This window comes from Bicyclus anynana, chromosome 8, assembly GCF_947172395.1.
Source record: "Bicyclus anynana chromosome 8, ilBicAnyn1.1, whole genome shotgun sequence".
Classification (NCBI taxonomy): domain Eukaryota; kingdom Metazoa; phylum Arthropoda; class Insecta; order Lepidoptera; family Nymphalidae; genus Bicyclus; species Bicyclus anynana.
In genome coordinates, this window is record NC_069090.1 from 3,619,395 (window position 1) to 3,638,368 (window position 18,974).

The 18,974-nt window shown below is 36.2% G+C and overlaps 1 protein-coding gene across 1 annotated transcript in view; it reads right to left on the minus strand.

Moving 5' to 3' along the window:
• LOC112052023 (protein diaphanous) overlaps positions 1-18,974 on the minus strand; it is a 46,460-nt gene that overhangs the window by 22,187 nt on the left and 5,299 nt on the right. Inside the window, exons 2-5 of the mRNA XM_052882847.1 lie at positions 14,570-14,632; positions 1,740-1,913; positions 1,200-1,301; positions 539-735 (exon numbers count right to left, since the gene is read on the minus strand). Of these exons, the coding sequence (XP_052738807.1) occupies positions 539-735; positions 1,200-1,301; positions 1,740-1,913; positions 14,570-14,632 (536 nt within the window). The remainder of the gene's footprint in view (positions 1-538; positions 736-1,199; positions 1,302-1,739; positions 1,914-14,569; positions 14,633-18,974) is intronic.

Sequence of the window (18,974 nt, forward strand, 5' to 3'; positions counted from 1 at the left end):
CTTTGCGGCGTCAAAGAGTAACAAACATCCATACAAACTTTCGCGGTTATAATATTAGTAGGATTTTATAGAGATCAAAAGTTAATGTACACAATAGCAGTAATAAATCAAAAGCAGACATCAGCTAGTTTAATATGAACAACGAAAATCTTACCGATAAAATCCACTTCCACTGAGAGCATGTAAATTAAAATTACAATTTTTCATTGTTCAAATTAACTCGAAAGTAATTTCAAATAAATATAATTTGAAACCTTTAACTAAATTAAATATTATATATTTAATTCAAATACATTTTAATAGTTTAGTAAAAAAAAAAACATGAACATCTTTATTAAAATCGTGCCAAAATTACTTTCCTTTTCTGTCAATTAACTTATCCTATTTCCATTATTAAAAACTTTCTCCCAAAAAAATGTTCTTTTTTTATATGGCAGTAGTCCAATGGATACGAATCGAAACTTAATCCTATTGAATTGAGATAGGCCTTTGGAACAATTGAAACTTTGAAGAGAAATTAAAATCAAAAAGTACTTACTTGATATAACACACATTGAGGGTAGTCAGCAAACTCTCGATGCCTTTGGCGCCGAACTCCTCGATCCACGAGAGCGGGTTGTTCGTGAGAGATATCCTCAAGTTCTCCAGACAGCTGTGCAGTTTGCCCACCGAGAGCTCAGGCTGGTTGAGGTATGTAACGTAATCGGACGGCTTTTCGAATTTTGAGCGACCTTCCTGTGAATAAAATTGCTTTTTGAATCTCGTTAAGTTACCTATGGATTAAACCTTCCCTTAAGAATAATAACAATAACAATGAAAATGTCATCTAAATCGGATGCAAGTAGTTTTTGAGAAAATGCGAATGCGAATTAAACTTTTATATTAAAACTACTGTATAAATTAATAACAAGCTAGTTTTTAACATAACGAAAAACATTAAAAATTGCTAAATGTTACCAAAACGCGGACAGTCGGTGAGAGGTACGGGTGTCGAAGGGTCCAGGCTCCTTCTTGCCCAGACCTTTCCTCAATGGAAACTTTTGATCTCTGGCAGTCTTATCGGCTGATAATAATCGGTTAGAGGTACAGGTGTCAAGATGAATCCAGGCACCATCGTGCCAAGACCTTCCTTCGCGGGAAATCCTTGCTCGGGTAAATCGGGTAGACTTATTGTTTCTGATTCTAACTTAGGTACGCACCTGAGCATTAACAAATTTGTAGGCGACTAGCATCTTCTTCTTCTGATCTCTTGAGTATTTCCGTAGCGGCTCTTTCTTCTTCTCTCCGATGTTCATGTCAGTCTGAAATCAGTAAATTGTCTTCGGTACAGCATACAATTGAGATTTTGTATTTTTTGGTATGTTTAAAGGCAAGGGCTCAAAATGCCAGAATGGGGATTCCGCACATAAAAGGTGCGACGATGGTTCACTGGATACAGGCAGCTCATGACTGTAGTATTAAGAAGTCCTTACTTGAAATGTATGCCCAACAGTGGTCATCTGTCGGCTGATGACGATGGTATAGCGTTAGATGGGCCGACGATGGTTCACTGGCTGCAGGCAACTCCGTAGTATTAAGAAGTCGTTACTTGAAGTGTATGCCCAACAGTGGACATCTGTCGGCTAATGACGATGGTAGTGTGCGTCCTGGCCGTACTCCAGCCCCGTAATCAACTTCTGCGGGGACCGAACCATGTGATGATTGTGATGATGACATGACTAGTACAAGCAAAGCGTCACCAGCATCTCCTCAAAGCGCCGCTCGAGCTGTGCGTCGTCCAGAGCGTCGATCTTGCTGGTGTACTCGCGCGCGGGTTCGTCGTCGTCTGCGCGCGGCTCGGCGCGCGGCACCGTGTCGTAGCCGCGCTCCGGCCCCGCGCCCGCCTTCTTCGGCCGCCCGAACCATGTGTCCAGCTGAAACAACCAACAGAGGTTACTAAAAATGAATGAACAAAGAACCTTGTGTAAGTCAAAAATCGAGTGTGTGTGATCACATTACTGAAGTAAAACTTCATTCGACAATATAAAACAAAGCGCCATCTATGAGCCTCAGGCATAACTGCATTGCAACGAAGTTTGAATTGCATTGAATGAAGTGTATAAAAAAGGGATTGTTTCAAAGTTCTCTGAGAACGCCATCTACTGGTAGTTTAAAATACCAAACACCGTTTCACTATGCCTGTAGATGGTAGCACACATTACCTGAATACACTTTTCGATTTTTGTTTGTCAGCGTCAGTTTACTTTCTGAGCGAAGCGATGCAACAAAATATAAGTGAAACAAGTGACCAAGGTCACTCGGTAACCACCTGGACAACGACTGCCCTGCGTTGGGAGGTGTATTGAAGATTTGATTGATTGATTGTAAGAGCTAATTAAATAAATACTTACCTATGGGTAATTGTGTTTCTATATTATGTGAAAGTGGCTGGATGGGGAAGGCGGAAAATCGTATGTGGTGGCGCGCTCTAGGAAAGGCCTATGTTCAACAGAGGACGTATACAGACTGATGATTTGAATAAAAATTATTTGGGACGATAAAAGAAGAACAGCATCTAGCTTTGTTTTCCAGAAAAAATAAGTCATACAAATACAACAGAATTTCACGCAAACGGCCTTTTATTTTACAGTGTAAAAATGAAAAAAATGCATTTAAATTGTAACGCCAATTGGTTTATTCGAAGAAAGAGTTTGGAATTAAACTTACCGAGAAAGGGGATCTCTCTCTAACAAATTCACCTACAACTTTTATTGTGTCCATTTCAAAAACTTTTCGCTAATTCACATTCACTGGACAACAAACTACTACCTTATTCGTAAGGCATTTTCGCACTAAGTATCTATCTAAGTAATTATCTAATAAAATAGAAAAAGATCGTTATCACGAAATATTAATATTAAAATTGAAAACATAAAAATAATAAAGACACGAATACTTAAGATGCGGCACTTCTAAATGGATGCTTGCAACTGAATAAATAAGAAAACACTCATCTCGTATGAACCGAAAAGCTTATTTTAGTACGTAATGTTGTCACGTCTATTATTGTTTTTATATGCAAATTATTTTTGTATTTTCTTGGCAGAGTTAAATTGGGGACAATTTTTACATATAAATAGATTGGTGATATTTTATATGACGTGATTTTCATTGCTTGGTTATTTTTTCATAGGTAAGAGTCATCGCACTTTACGGTAATGAACCACGGACCAAACCGGCGATTGAGACCTTGATCCGACTATTTGCATTTGGCCCATTGTAGGGTCGGACGTTTAAGGAGAAAGGCTTTGTATCAGGAGTTTAACCCTAAAAAGCACCGATATAAATTAAACTTCGAAGGTATTTAAAGGAGCTGTCCACAGATCAGACGCACATTTTTTGGTAGATTCGTGCGATCCGTACGATGCGGATCTGTGGACGGCTTCCTTAAATACTTATCAGTGGAAGCCCTTATATGCTTACTATACAAAAAATACTACAATGCGTTTGATGCGATGCGTCCGATACGTACGATGCGGATCTGTGGACGCCTACCATTAGAGAATGGTTACCTAAGTGTCTGGCGATATGGTTCCTTATATTAGCCCGATTAAAATACCCTTAATAGTTGGACGATTGAATGTTTGAACCTATCAAATCTGCTAACTCCCAAAGCTACTATGGTCTAAACTATGGGAGATGGCTACAGTATTTTATTTAGTATTTATCTATCATGGCAGGAGCATGGGTCGATGATCAGGTTTTACTTTTTATAAAATGAACGAAAGTCAGCTTAACAAGTTTTATCACTTTCACATTAAAAATTTTTGAATGAGCCGTATTCATAGTCAGAGCTTTGAAAACTTGTCACTTTCCACCTTCAAGGAAAGTGAAACAAAATTAATAACACAAACGAAGAACATGTACGATATTATATTTTAACCCTTATTACAAACGAATAAGGATAACATCATACATGCTCAAACAACAAGCGCGTGTAGGAAAATTGGCGGTTAGATAGTCTGCAAACGTCCTTGCCAGAGAACATTGAGCCTTATGTATTTGTATTAAGCGTGTCGTAATTGTAGACTTAGTATTTTGTCATCGCTTTGTATGCTGAGCTGAATATATTTGATGATGACATCGATTTGAAGGTCGTTAACATTGACCCAAATGATGCGTAAAATACATATTGGAATTATTTTGGCGTGCACAGTTGACACAAACGGTATTGTTTGCAATGTGTCGCATACATTTAATTTTTATATAGATTCGTGATTCTTCGATTAAGTCCTAAGCGATATATGACCTCGAAATATCACATGACTCAAACGGTGCAGGAAAAACATCGTGAGGAAAGCTGCGTACCTAAGAATTTTCTTAATTCTCTTCGTATGTGAAGACTGCCAATCCTCATTGGGTTAGCGACTAGCGTGGTGGACTATTAGCACAACCCCTCTCATACTGAGAGGGAACTCGTGCTCAACAGTGAGCCGAATATGGGTTGTCAATGATGATGATTCAGAACTCAACGTATCTCTGGTAGTACACATATAGGATGAGTTCGATTGATTAAGGATATATTACGTCAAAATCCTTTTAGTATCTTATGTCGGAAGATAACACACAAAGAAAACTCACTTTCGTACTTAAGATACTCAAAAGAAGTTGACTGAGGCGATTATGGATAATGACCGTGTTACTCGTAAAGTTAATTTAGTAATTTTATCTGCCTTGTTGATGGTTCAGTGGTTTAGCCTATTTGCCTTATAAACATAAGGCGTTAGGTTAGAGGCCAGGAGAAGATATGAAATATTAAAATTTATGTTGCGAGAAATTTTCAGTAGCAACCTGGAGTTCAAAAGTTAGTGTTGATGCATCCAATGTTTCGGAGAGCAAGTTAATCCGACCCTCGTCTACTCGTAGTAAGATGTCAACAATAAAAACCGAGTCGGCGTTACAGAGTCAAACAATATCGCCAACCCGCATTGATGCAGCAAGGTGGGTCTCAGTTTAAGTAAGCAATCAAAAATAGGCTGAAGGTGACGATGATATAAGTAATGCTAGTATACTTTTAGTATTGTTCAGATTTCTTTTTCCTGTTTATCAACAAAACAGTTCCTTGTTTGTATAGATCATTCACATAATGACAAGTTTGGAATGTATCCAAAGAGCATAGATACGGCAATGCACGTGTTTTTCGCTTGACGTAATAGCCGCTATTGTTGAGATATTGACAAAAGACTTTTACTCTACACGGGCAGCGGGCCATTGTAGACTTTTCTATTACTAATCAATAAGGACGTAAGTTACGTCAGCGTCAAAATAAGTCACGTCATATTACAATATATATTCAATTTATAGCGTAGCTAATGATACAGCAAGAGGCTATACCTTTCACAGTCACTCAGCGGGCGATAGGTATGCTATAGACATAGAGTACATCTGATCGAATTAGAAATGAGAAGATATGATAGAACCAAAATTACTGACATAGCTCAATGAGTCGGAAATTTGAAACGACAATGGTAGAGTGAAATCGTAAAGATCTGAACGTTGGGGTCCCAAGATGCTGCAAGTGCGAATCCGTGGACCTCCCATAGGTTTTTTTTTTATTCTTTACAAGTTAGCCCTTGACTACAGTCTCACCTGATGGTAAGTGATGATGCAGTCTAAGATGGAAGCGGGCTAACTTGTTAGGAGGAGGATGAAAATCCACACCCCTTTCGGTTTCTACACGGCATCGTACCGGAACGCTAAATCGCTTGGCGGTACGTCTTTGCCGGTAGGGTGGTAACTAGCCACGGCCGAAGCCTCCCACCAGCCAGACCTGGACAAATTAAGAAAATCTCAATCAGGTGGACCGACTATATTATGCGGGTTGCTGGATGTACCCGGATCAAGACAGTGGTGTTTGGAATTTCATACAGGGAATCTACGTCCAAAAAATAAATTGACTCTTGAGTAATCTTGACAGGTAGGATTCGGCCGTTGCTAAACCCTTCCAACCAAACGATTTAGCGGTGCATAGAAAATGGTTTTGGGTATGGGTTGAATAACTGACCCTTCTGCAAGTTTATTTTGTAGAGAAAACTTCTTTTGACATGTTGGGCTCTTTCAAAATAGGGAATAAGAACTGATATTGCGCCTCCTGGCATGACTTTTCCCTCCAACTGAATAAACGAATTGCTTGTGCTTTTCCCTCCAACTGAATAAACGAATTGCTTGTGCTAAGAGTCGATATAGAAATTATCCAACGGATAGTCCGAACTCTAGACCACTCGAATTAGAGTCTGTCTTTTATTTGAGGCTGCAAAATTAAATTTAGTTACCGCGCGCATCTAAGACTGTATCGTCAATTACCGATAGCTGAAACTGAAAATCTATACTATGATCTATATAAATGATATAATAGGTATTATAAGAGGTAATTTTTGTGAGATTGAGGGGGTAATTTCTGAATCTACTGAACCGATTTTTAAAATTCTTTTACTAATAGAAAGACAAGTTTTTTTATACACCCATATTCCCACAGAAAAAGGAACAACGCGGGTGAAATCGCGAGGTGTCTGCTAGTGTGAAATAAACTCACATAGCAGTCAAGAGATTACTTGTCACTTAATAAAAAAAACGATGCTCGAAAAGTTGCATAAAGAACCTTTAAAAGAATTTTTCTTTAATAACTTACAGTAAGCATGTCCCACATCGTATCCATACAGGTAAATGTACAACATAAGTCACTTTAGAACACTCATTCATTCAAGCATATATTTTTTCCAAGTTTTTCATACAAATATATACAAAAGCACGCGAGCGCCAATTGTAAGCAATAAAGTAGTACTGCTACATGGAAATTATTATGCGCTTGCGCCGATTATACGGTGCTATAGCCATAGTCAGATCCTCTCTTCAGGATAACTACGCAAAGCGATTTTTAGTCAATCAATTTTTAATGGCCCACTGGTACAAGCTTCCTTTCTTAGACGAAAGGGGTTTTAGAGATTGGACGTAGCCGGTTTGGGGAACGTTGCTCTAATCAGGATGGTGGACGTGATTTATATAAATATTACACAAGCGGAAGTGAGTTTATTGGTTTGTTTGTTACGCTATCAAGCCCCATCTACTTAAAAGTTTATCTTGTTTTTTGCATTCACAATGTCAGGTGGACAGAAAGGTACTTTATCAGAAATAGCGCTGGTAATAGAAAAAAAATATTAAACGGTGTGAAACCGCGACTAATAGCCTTATACTCGTATGCAGACAAGAATCGTTAAGCTTTGTTATTCGTGTTCACCTAATAAGTGAAAATTATGAAATACAAAAAAAATTGTGCACAGCATAATACGAGTGAGTATGTGACACTTGGCCCTTATTATGCAGATGCTGTTCAGATTATTTAAATATCAAATTTAAATTCTTTAATTACAAGTAACCATGTAAATTGTAAACCATGTGTTTTACAAGCACTTTTAAAAAGTCAAGTCACCAATATGACATCAAAGCAACAAGTAAGGATATGACTACACATTCCGCGCCGGCGCCATATGACTTCATACCACATAAATTGATCATGATGTTAATGACACAACCTCCCGCGTTTTCATCGAGGATCTGTGCGAGAGAGACACAAACATCTACGAATTGCTGGATAACAGGGACGCCTTGCTGATTGACCTACTCAAATAAAAAATCGGTCGTGACCTGTTTTTATATTATTCACACATTTAGGTTCACCCCCGTATTGTATATTATTATTAATACTACAGGCTATTGCCCGTGGTTTCGCCCACTTATAAAAGTTTTCTCTGGAAAATAGATAATAGACATCCAATTTTTAACCGACTTCAAAAAAAGGAGGAGGTTCTTCAATTTTTGTTACCGCATAAATTCGTCATTTCTTAACGAATTTTAAATTGGTCCCATTTAAGTTTCATGAAAATCGGTTGAGTGATTTTGTGTTAAAATGAAAATAACGAAATTGCCCGTAGTGTGGTGCTTTCGTCCACTGAACAAAAGCGCCCACAATGCGCCACGGAGGCCGTCAAAATGAATGACTGTATATAGTAGGTAAAAAGTTTAGAACAGAAAGGTGCGCGCCATTATGACGTAATTGCCGTAAACACCATAACCTATCGATTACTCACTCGCATTATATGGTCAATTCTAGCCGAGGTCGTCGGGTTGTCGTAATTATACAAAATACCTGTTACACTTCCAAATTGTAATATTAAGTAGGTATAGACCCCGGCAAGTTAGTTGAAACAAAATGACGGTCATCTGCGCACGTAAAAAACCAAAGTTAAATGCGTCCGTGGTGGTCCAGTACATTAAATATGATAAAATAGGGTACTTGACACATATAAAATTTAATATAAACAATATTAATTTCGTATAGTACCAACACGGAATAAGGGTCCGAAATATATGGATATATTAATAAAAGTAAAGGATTTCTTATAAAACTTAATTTAAAAATCATGTATTTTTCAAATTTTCCAAACGTCAAAAACGCTGTTGTCCATATTCAAAAAAATATTTGATATTTAAAATAAGAAATCCTTCAATTTTATGAATTGATATCGATATATTTCGGACCCTTATTCCATGTACTAGACGAAATTAATATTGTTTATATTAAATTTGATATGAGTCAACTACCCTATTAAATGATACAAGCAAAGCCTACATTTCTATTGGAGTAAGTGCTTGCGAATGCTAGACATAACTCGTTTAATGAAAGCTCAAAGTTTGACAGTCTACACTAGTGTAATAGATAAGTACGTAACCAATTATACAGATTACAGTGTGCCTAGTGGGAGTTTTCAATATTTTCATACTGTTACTATCGCGTTAACGTAAACGAGAATTTATATAATTGAAACAGTTTTGCAGTAGTGCCACTAGATGGCGCTGTTTCAATTCCTTAGAAATTCGCGTTTACGTTAACGCGATAAAACAGTATCAAACTGCCACTAGGCCCTCAGATTTCAAAGGTTTTTATAACTTTCCGGAATATTATGAGAAATCATATTCACTAACTTGACTCATATTCACTTTAGTTTGTAAGATTGTAGATATAGTTATTTGTAATACCTTAGTTTATTTTTCGTTTTAATTTTTGTAATTGTGGTTTGTGTTTCTCTTGTATTATTATTATTATTTTATTATTTTGTTCTTTGTAAATCTGTGTAAATGTACTTCTTTTCTGTAAAACTTTAATCAGCTGGCGGCTTAGGATACCTATTGAGTGCATAACTTAGTATTTTAAGGCACAAAATTTATTATAGTATTATATTATATTTAATAATATTATATTGATTATCTTATATTATTTATTTATATTATATTAATCATTTATTTATTTATTTATTTATTTATTTTTTATATAATTTTATACAGTTATGAATATTAATAGTTTATTTACAGATAATGTATCTAATTGTGATAGTGATGGATCTGATGAAGACTCTTTCTTTTCTTTGATCGGATCTTCTAACGAAAGTTACCACAGTACTTCAATTCCTATAAATACGCAACTTGAATCAACTTTTGATGCGTTACATAAAAATTTTAATGTTGTACACATAAATGCACAAAGCATACCAGCGCATTTTCCAGATCTCTTAGCGTCATTTGACGTTAAGAATGTGCACGCCATTTTGGTATCTGAGACATTTTTAAAACCCTGCCTTCCTTCCACGTATTACTCGCTGCCAGGTTTCCATTTGATACGTAATGACCGTGTAGGGAAGGGCGGTGGTGGTGTTGCCATTTATTTACGTAGCCATATTCCCTTTTCTATCTTAAGCAAATCTTCGTTATCTCCTATAGAATCCTCTGAACACTTATTTCTAGAATTATTATTTGGTAGTATTAAGGTGCTATTGGGCGTTTTTTATAGTCCATCATTGCGTGTTGATTATTTTAAACAGTTTGAGACATTGTTGGAGAGCTTTGTACCTAGTGTGAATCATACTATAATAATGGGTGATTTTAATACCTGTTTAATTAAAAATGATCATCGGGCACATAACCTAAAAAACATCGTTAATAGCTCCAACTTGTCATTGCTTAACACTGGTGCTACGCATTTCTTTCCTAACTGCACACCCTCACAGTTGGACCTTATGATTGTTTCAGACCAGAATTTTGTTTGCTGTCATGGACAGCTACCTGCGGAAGCATTTTCATACCACGATCTGGTGTACTTATCTTACAGAGTGCGTCCACCAAAAATTAAACCAACAATAGTCATGCGGCGGAGTTTTAAGAATTTAAACAATGATGATTTTTTACGTGATCTAAACGATGCTGACTGGAATGCAATCCTTAGTGCAGTGACTATAGATGATAAGGTTTCTATTTTTAATTCTATACTTACTGAAATTTTTGATCTTCATGCACCCTTACGACCTATTAAATTAAAACATTTACCTGCACCGTGGCTCACCCATGACATAAAGCAAATAATGTTAAAGCGTAATAAGGCTAAATCTAAATATAAAAGTCACCCAACTGTAACTAATTTGCTTAATTATAGGATGCTAAGGAATAAGTGTACCAAGATCTGTAGAGACGCTCAGCGCAATTATATTCATTCTTCGGTATCAGGGAAAAATACGTTAGATGTGTGGAAATTTTTGGGAACACTAGGTATTGGACGTCAGCGTAACAGTGTTTCTGATAGTTTGGATATCAATGCGTTAAATTCTCATTTCTCTAATATTACAACAAACAGTAACTTAAAATCTGAAACTCTTAACTCCATTAATGCACGCGCTAAGCCTGGTTTTCCATTGTTTTCTTTCGATACCGTCAGTATAGTTGAAATAAAAAGACATGTGATTGCTATCAAATCTGATGCTGTTGGTAATGATTCAATTAGTCGCAGAATGATTTGTTTATGTTTAGATGTCATTGCGCCTGTCCTTTGTCATCTGTTTAATGAATCTCTGTCGTCCAATACCTTTCCTAGCGCTTGGCGAATAGCACATGTTATACCAGTTCCTAAAACTTCTAATCCAACTACGTTTTCCCATTTTCGTCCAATCTCCATCCTTCCCTTCCTATCTAAAGTCCTTGAACGCATAGTTCATTCTCAACTCCTAAGTTTTCTAACTAAAAATAATATCCTTAACCCTTTCCAGTCTGGTTTTCGTCGTGGGCACAGTACTGTGACGGCTCTAACGAAGGTCTGTGAAGATGCGCGTAATGGAATTGATAAACAGCAAGTAACTATTTTAACGTTGCTTGATTTTTCTAACGCTTTTAATAATGTTGATTTTGAAATTCTTTTGGCTATTCTTGAATCTATTAACATTTCTTCCCCTGTACTTAGATGGTTCCACACCTATTTAAACGGTCGCACACAGTGCATCCGTGTAAAAGAGAAACAATCCTCTTTCTGTTCCATTAGTGCTGGGGTTCCTCAGGGTGGTGTGCTATCTCCTCTTCTTTTTTCCATCTTTATAAATACTCTCACTGAACATCTTTCTTTGCAATATCATCTTTATGCAGATGATTTCCAAGTTTATGCACTGACGTCTGTGGAAAGCATTGCTGAGGTTATTAACCATATCAATAATGATCTTAATGCAGTCTATGATTGGAGTGTAGCGTATGGGATGTCAGTTAATACTGAGAAGTCTCAAGTAATTATATTAGGTAATTCCAGACAACTTTCCAAGATTAATTTTTCGACTTTACCACCAGTTATTTTTGATGGATCAGTATTGCCTTATAGTGAAACAGTAAAGAATCTTGGTATTATCATGGACAACAATCTTTCCTGGAGACCACAAGTTGCACAAATTAGTAAAAAGATTTTTCAAGCTGTTGGATCCTTAAGAAGATGGAAAAATTTCTTACCTGTTAAGACTAAAACTTTATTGGCCAATGCTCTCCTCCTTCCTATCATAGATTACGCCGATGTTTGTTATCTGGATTTGACTGAGGACCTTCTAAATAAACTCGAACGCTTGCAAAACTTGGCAATAAGATACATATTTGGTCTCAGGAAATTTGATCATATTACAGAATACCGTAGGAAGCTCAAGTGGTTACCTATAAGGCTTCGGCGTAATCTACATATTCTTTCTCTTCTTTACGCTATCCTTTTTCATTACTGGACACCATCCTACTTAAAAGAGCGTTTTAACTTCCTGGGCCCTCGCACTTCTAGGAACACACTACGATCTTGTAGGCAAAACGTTTTAGGTAAGATTAGGTGTAACACTCGAACATATTCAGAGTCTTTTACTATAAAAGCAGCTACACTTTGGAATGCACTCCCAGATCATATTAGACGGTCAAAATCCCTGACTATTTTTAAAAATCGTGTAAGGAAACACTATCTATCATTGTAATATATATGTGTTTATTATATGTATGTAGGTATGTATGTATGTATGTATGTAGTTTGTTTGTATGTATGTATGTATGTATGTATGTATGTATATATGTATGTATGTATGTATGTTTGTATGTATGTATATTGTATGTATGTATGTATGTATCTATGTAGATGTAGGTGTATGTTATGTATATTTCATGTTTTGCTGTTTTTATCATTATTGTGTACAATTGTACAAAGTATATATTTTTATAATATGGAAATATTTAATTATAGTGTTTTTATTTATTTATTATATTAGTTATTATTATTTAGTGAATATTACTTATAATTTATTGTATTGCCATTTCCCATCTGACAGGATGTTTAGATTATTTATGATTAGGTTGCCTGGAAGAGATCACTATTAGTGATAAGGTCGCCTTTTGCCCAAAAATGTATGTGTTCTATTGTTATTTTCTGTTTTGTGCAATAAAGTTGTTATAAATAAATAAAATAAATAACTTGGCTCTATTAGCCACCTAATTATTATAATTCACATCAAATCATTAACAACCGCATTTTTCACATTCCAAAGCCTATTGTTGACGAAAATCACAACCAACAAACTGGTTAGTAATTTTCGAGACATGAGTTGCGAATAGGTAATTAAAAAAACTTCATATGAAACTGAATTAACTACCCTTGTTAACAAATGTGGAAATATTATGCAAACGAAGATCTAGTCTCACAGGCACTTGCTCTTATACACAAATGCCAACTAATCAATCCGCAAATTCTTACAATGCGTCATGGCTGTCATGCGACGATACATTGCAGTTTAGTTTTAAGGTGTTTAGTTGTCACCATCATCTCCTTTTCCTTATCCCACTTAAGTCGTCGTTATCAACTCGGCTCACTGCTGAGCTCGAGACTTCTCTCTAAATGAGAGGGGTTAGGCCAATAGTCCACCACGCTGGCCCAATGCGGATTGGTAGACTTCACACACGCAGAGAATTAAGAAAATTCTCTGGTATGTCAACTCATCATCCACTCCCTTTACACACATGTCCTCTTTCACACACTCCAGCCATCTCTTCTTTACATCTCAACATACGCATTTCGTTCACATGCATTCTTTTACGTCCCCTTTTTTTTAAGTGTTTAGTCAACAAACCAAAATTAAGAGTATCAATAGCTGATAGCTCTATTATTAAGAGTACAGACTTAAATAATAAAGGTCTAGGATTCGAAAATGAACTGTGAGTGTTGAAACCGGCCTCTTTACCACAGAGTTATTAATGATTAAAAAAATTAGATTATTTTAAAACTAAACCAGTAAGAAGTAATCGTTTAATCAATAGGCTATAATTACACAAAAGGACGTGTCCTTTTCCAGTGCAATAACTATTGCAAGGTGATAATTCTTACTTCCTATGCACATAAAAATATGTTCACCTTCGTGATCTCATAGTGATGTCATCTATAACAAATAATGTAGTGATGATTTTGTATGTGGGAGGAAAATTACGCACTGAAGATTCATATTTACATGCAGACAAGCGGAGATTTGTTTATCGTTAAAACAGTATTGCCCCTACATCCTCTTAAATGGTTAAACCTATTTTATTCGAATCCAACTCGGCTGCGCAGCATTCGGGAAACTTCACGATATATTTTCGTCCGAAATTCCTCAGTGCCTGAAGACAAAAGTCTTCGAACAGTGCATGTTGCCAGTGATGGCCTTGACCTACGGTTCCGAGACTTGGTTAATAACTATAGGCCTTATATGAAGGCTCAAAATCACACAGCGGGCGATGGAACGAGCTATGCTCGTCGGAGTGTCTCTGTGTGATCGAATCAAAAATGACGAGATCCGTAGAAGAACCAAGTCACCGACATAGCTCAACGAGTCGCCAAGCTGAAGTGGCAATGGCACATAGGTCGAAGAGCCGATGGACGTTAGGGTCCCAAGGTGCTGGAATAGCTATCCCTCGCTAGAAAGCGTAGTCAACTTCAACACCCACCAGGTGAACTGACGAAATCAAGCGAGTCGCAGGGATTCGCTGGATGCAGGCGGCTCAGGGTCGTGGTGTTTGGAAGTCCCTACAAAAACCCTATGTCCTGCAGTGGATGTCCATCGTCCATGTTTGTTGGCCTGCCATGAAGTCAAACCCTTGACCTCACTACTAAACTAAACTAGCTGATCACTGGTTAAAAAACAATTCACAAGTTTGTGATAATGCTGAGGCAACTCACCCCACTCTTTCGCTTCCAAGTCTCCTTCCGTTTCAACCGCGGCAAGCTGTTATACATTGTTGACTTTTAACACTTCACTTCACTTCACAAAAATATATTAGATTCATTTTGTAAATGTTTACAGCACTAGTCACATTTCTATTATTTTTCACTCAATACAGTTTTCTTTGTTAATGTTATTAACACAAACAAAAAATCTGTCTTAAAATTTTATTCGAAATGTGTATAATTAATCAGTACGTAAAGTATGTTTGTGTGTTTGTATTGCTCATTCAAAAGACATTTTCAATTGCACTTATAACAAAAAGAAAAGCAACTAAGTAACGATATATATTTGGATCTATCCGTCGGTACAGAGTTATCGTACAAGATAACAACAAGATAATGTTGATAAATATAGAAATTCTTTGGCATTTACCGTGTGAAATATTTTATTGATGATTTACGATAGCCGTGAATCACAATATGCCCAAATTTCTTTGTAAAATGCAATATGTATACTTAAAAAAATGTTTGTGTGCACATTAGAGAATAAGCCAACATTCCCTTAAATGATAATCACCAAACAATAACTTTTTAACACGTTTACTTATATTAGCTTCACTTGTATGTATGTAAGAAAATCTTGGAATCTTAATTTGCCTCACTTCCCGGTCTTTGATTAGGATGAAATTTTGCACACGCTCTGAGTTCTGATGACAATACATGACTAGCTAAGAAACGTCATTACAAATCCAATATGAGGCGGACTGGCTGTTTGAAATCCACCCCCATGATATGGATATCAAATAAAAGGGTTTGCTGTCAGGAATACGAAACAAGTAGTCACGTGACTTGAATCCAATATGGCGGACGTCCAAGATGGCGGTCAGGCTATTTGAAATACACCCCCATGATATGGGTATCAAATGAAAGGGTTTGCTGTCAAGAAGACGAAAAAACCATTCCAAATCCATTTATAATTATAAGTGCGTGCTAAAAGCGTGTCTTTTAGTTTTTTATTTAATTTATAGACAACCTTTTTATATTTATTTTTTAACCGACTTCCAAAAAGGAGGAGGTTCTACGTTCGGCTGTATGTTTTTTTTTTTTTTTTTTTATGTATGTCCAGCGATAATTCCGACATTTGTGGACCGATTTTGAAAATTCTTTTTTTGTTTTGAAGGGTTTGATTCCAGGGTGGTCCCATTTTTTTCATGTCAGGATCTGATGATGGCATCCTGGAGATATCGAGGGGAACTTTCGAAAATCGTAGAGACGGCTAGTGCGTTTGTTAGTGTTTCCATAAGGTATTTTAAACCACTACAATTTTATGAAGGTCTGGAGTTGGTCTGATGATGGAGCCGATACACAGACGATGGAACTCGTCAACGATTTACAGCAGGTACCTTTTGTTTGGGCTTAATTTATTTGTATTGATGAGAACTTTCCACCTAGATGGGTTGTGACTGTATTAAGGGTCTGATGATGAAGACGAAGGACAGTGAAGAGAACTCCTCGACGGTTCACAGTAGCTCCCTTGTGTTTGGACTTGATAAATTAGTATTGATGAGAACTTTCCACCTAGATGGGTTGTGACTGTATTAGGGGTCTGGTGATGAAGACGAAGGATAGTTAAGGGAACTCCTCGACGGTTCACAATAGCTACCTTGTGTTTTGACTTGATAATTTTGTATTGATGAGAACTTTCCACCAGGATAGGTTGTGACTGTATTAGAAATCTGGTGATGAAGATGAAGGAGAGTTAAGGGAACTCCTCGATGGTTCACAGTAGCTACCTTGTGTTTGGACTTGATAAATTTTATATTGATGAGAACTTTCCACCCATATGGATTGTGACTGCATAGGGGGTCTGGTGATGAAGACGGAGGACAGTCAGTTCACACTCAGAAGGTGTGCTAACACTAAAAATTAAAAAATAAAAATTTTAATAAAAAAAATTCAACCGACTTCCGACTTCCGAGTGTCATGTTTTAATTAAAGCCGTTTCTGAAAGAACCACAGAAATTTTGTAATTTAAATGGCTTGAATTAAAACATCACTGGCTTGGCACCGCCTTCAAACTGATCAGAAGGTAGCACATAGGTAAGATGTTATTTTTTGCTTTTTAGTTTAGGTTAATTTTTGAGTCGGAAGTCGGTTGAATTTTTTTTATTAAAATTTTTATTATGATGTAAAATTCAATCTAAATTTTGACCCGTCTTCCATCAACCAATATTTTTATAGTGATTAAACAAAACAGCGTTTGGTTGGTCTAGCTAGTTTTTAACGGACTTCCAAAAATAATGAGGTACTATGTACGTTTTTTTAAGTACATTATACCTATCGTCGTTTCTTTTGAAAACAATAATCCTTCTTCAGAAGTCGGGTAAATAAGTCCATGTGTATATTGTAGTTTATTATAGCCGGCAATTAGTTTTGTTAACGTCTAATTACCGTGGGTAGCGTGTATCATCTCTACGGCACAACTAAACAACATAATCGATGTCCGGGTAGCGCTAATTTTAAACCGACTTCAAAAAGGAGGAGGTTCTCAATTCGGTCGGTATTTTTTTTTATGTATGTACACCAATTACTCAAAGACGCCTGGACCGATTTCAAAAATTCTTTTTTTGTTTGAAACGGTATAGTCCCCATTTGGTCCCATTGCCATCATGTCAAGATCTGATGATGGAATCCTGGAGAAATTGAGGGGAACTTTCGAAAATTATATGGGTGTCTAGTGTGTTCGTACACTTTTCCATTTAGTACTTTTAAACACTACAATTTCATGAAGGTTTAAAGTAGGTTTATCTGATGATGAATTAATACATCACCGGCTTAGCACCGCCTTCATACTGATCAGTAGGTAGAACATATTATGATGTTATTTTACACTTTTTAGTTTAGTGGGTACGTTTTTAGGTTTTGAAGTCGGTTGTATATTTTTTATTAAAATTTTTATCTTAAAATGGAGTATATAGTAGACGTACCGCCAAGCGATTTAGCGTTCCGGTACGATGGCGTGTAGAAACCGAAAGGGGTGTGGATTTTCATCCTCCTCCTTACAAGTTAGCTCGCTTCCATTTAGGACTACATCATCACTTACCATCAAGTGAGATTGTAGTCAAGGGCTAACTTGTAAACAAAAAAAATATACAAAAAAAATATATATATACCTACTAAATAGGCTATTTGACGTTTTTTTAAATGGTCTTAAATAGTTCACTGTCGTTCTACTAGACTGAATTTTTTTTTTATATATTTTGAGACGTGATTACATGAAAATTTTAGTTTTTAAAGATGTTTTTGACAATACGAGCTGAAACGCCTGTCAGCCATGACAGTCAACTGTTTCATGACGTGACTATAATAAATCCCATACAAACGGAGCGTATGACAAAAATATTAGATAACAATAAGTTTGACGTTTAGTACATCAATTGTGTTAGTGACGTCACAATATGGACGACAGCGTTTTTGACGTTTGTAAAATTTAAAAAAAAAAAACGTGATATTTAAATTGAGTTTCTTAAGAAATCCTTAACTTTTATTACCTAATTGTTATAGATATATTTATTTCGGACCCTTATTCCATGTACCTACTACACGAAATTAATATTGTTTATATTAAATTTGATAAGCGTCAACTACACTATTCGGTGCATTTGTTTAACCGACTTCCAAAAAGTAGGAGGTTCTACTTTCGTCTATATGTATATTTTTTTATGTATGTCCAGCGATATTTCCGTAATTTGTAGACCGATTTTGAAAATTCTTTTTTTACTGTTTGGAAGGGTATACTTTAGGGTGGTCCCGTTTTTTTCATATCAGGTTCTGAAGATGGCATCCTGGAGAAATAGAGAGGAACTTTCGAAAATCGTAGAGACAACTACGTACGTTTGTTTATTTTTTTAGAGTTCCGTATATCAAAAGGATAAACGGAAGCCTTTTATGATCACTTTGTTATGCGCCTCTGATTGTCGAGACCCTTTATTTCGGGTATACCCAGAAATTGTGAAATAATCTAGTAATCAAACGGCCTATGTCCTGCATTGGACGTCAATCGGCTAATATGATATTAAGTTATTAATTTCTTTATTAAAAGTAAGCTTTGCAATTTAATTTTTCGTACGGCCTCCGTTTCAATATCCAACACTTTAATAAATGGCTCTATTGTGTATCTAATTTGGAAGTTTATAACTTCCAAATATGGGTGTACAATAGTTGACTACATTAATAGAATACGATATGTACTATTTAAATAAATTTTGCAATTACCGGGTACTATAAGAATAGACTTTGACACTTGAGTCCTTTGGTTTAATAGTTTCAATGCTATCACCTGCCATTTTCCGTTTTCCTTACCGTCTACAATATGGGTATCTTAAAGTCAAAAGTGAATAGGCATCTTCTAGGCAAGCGC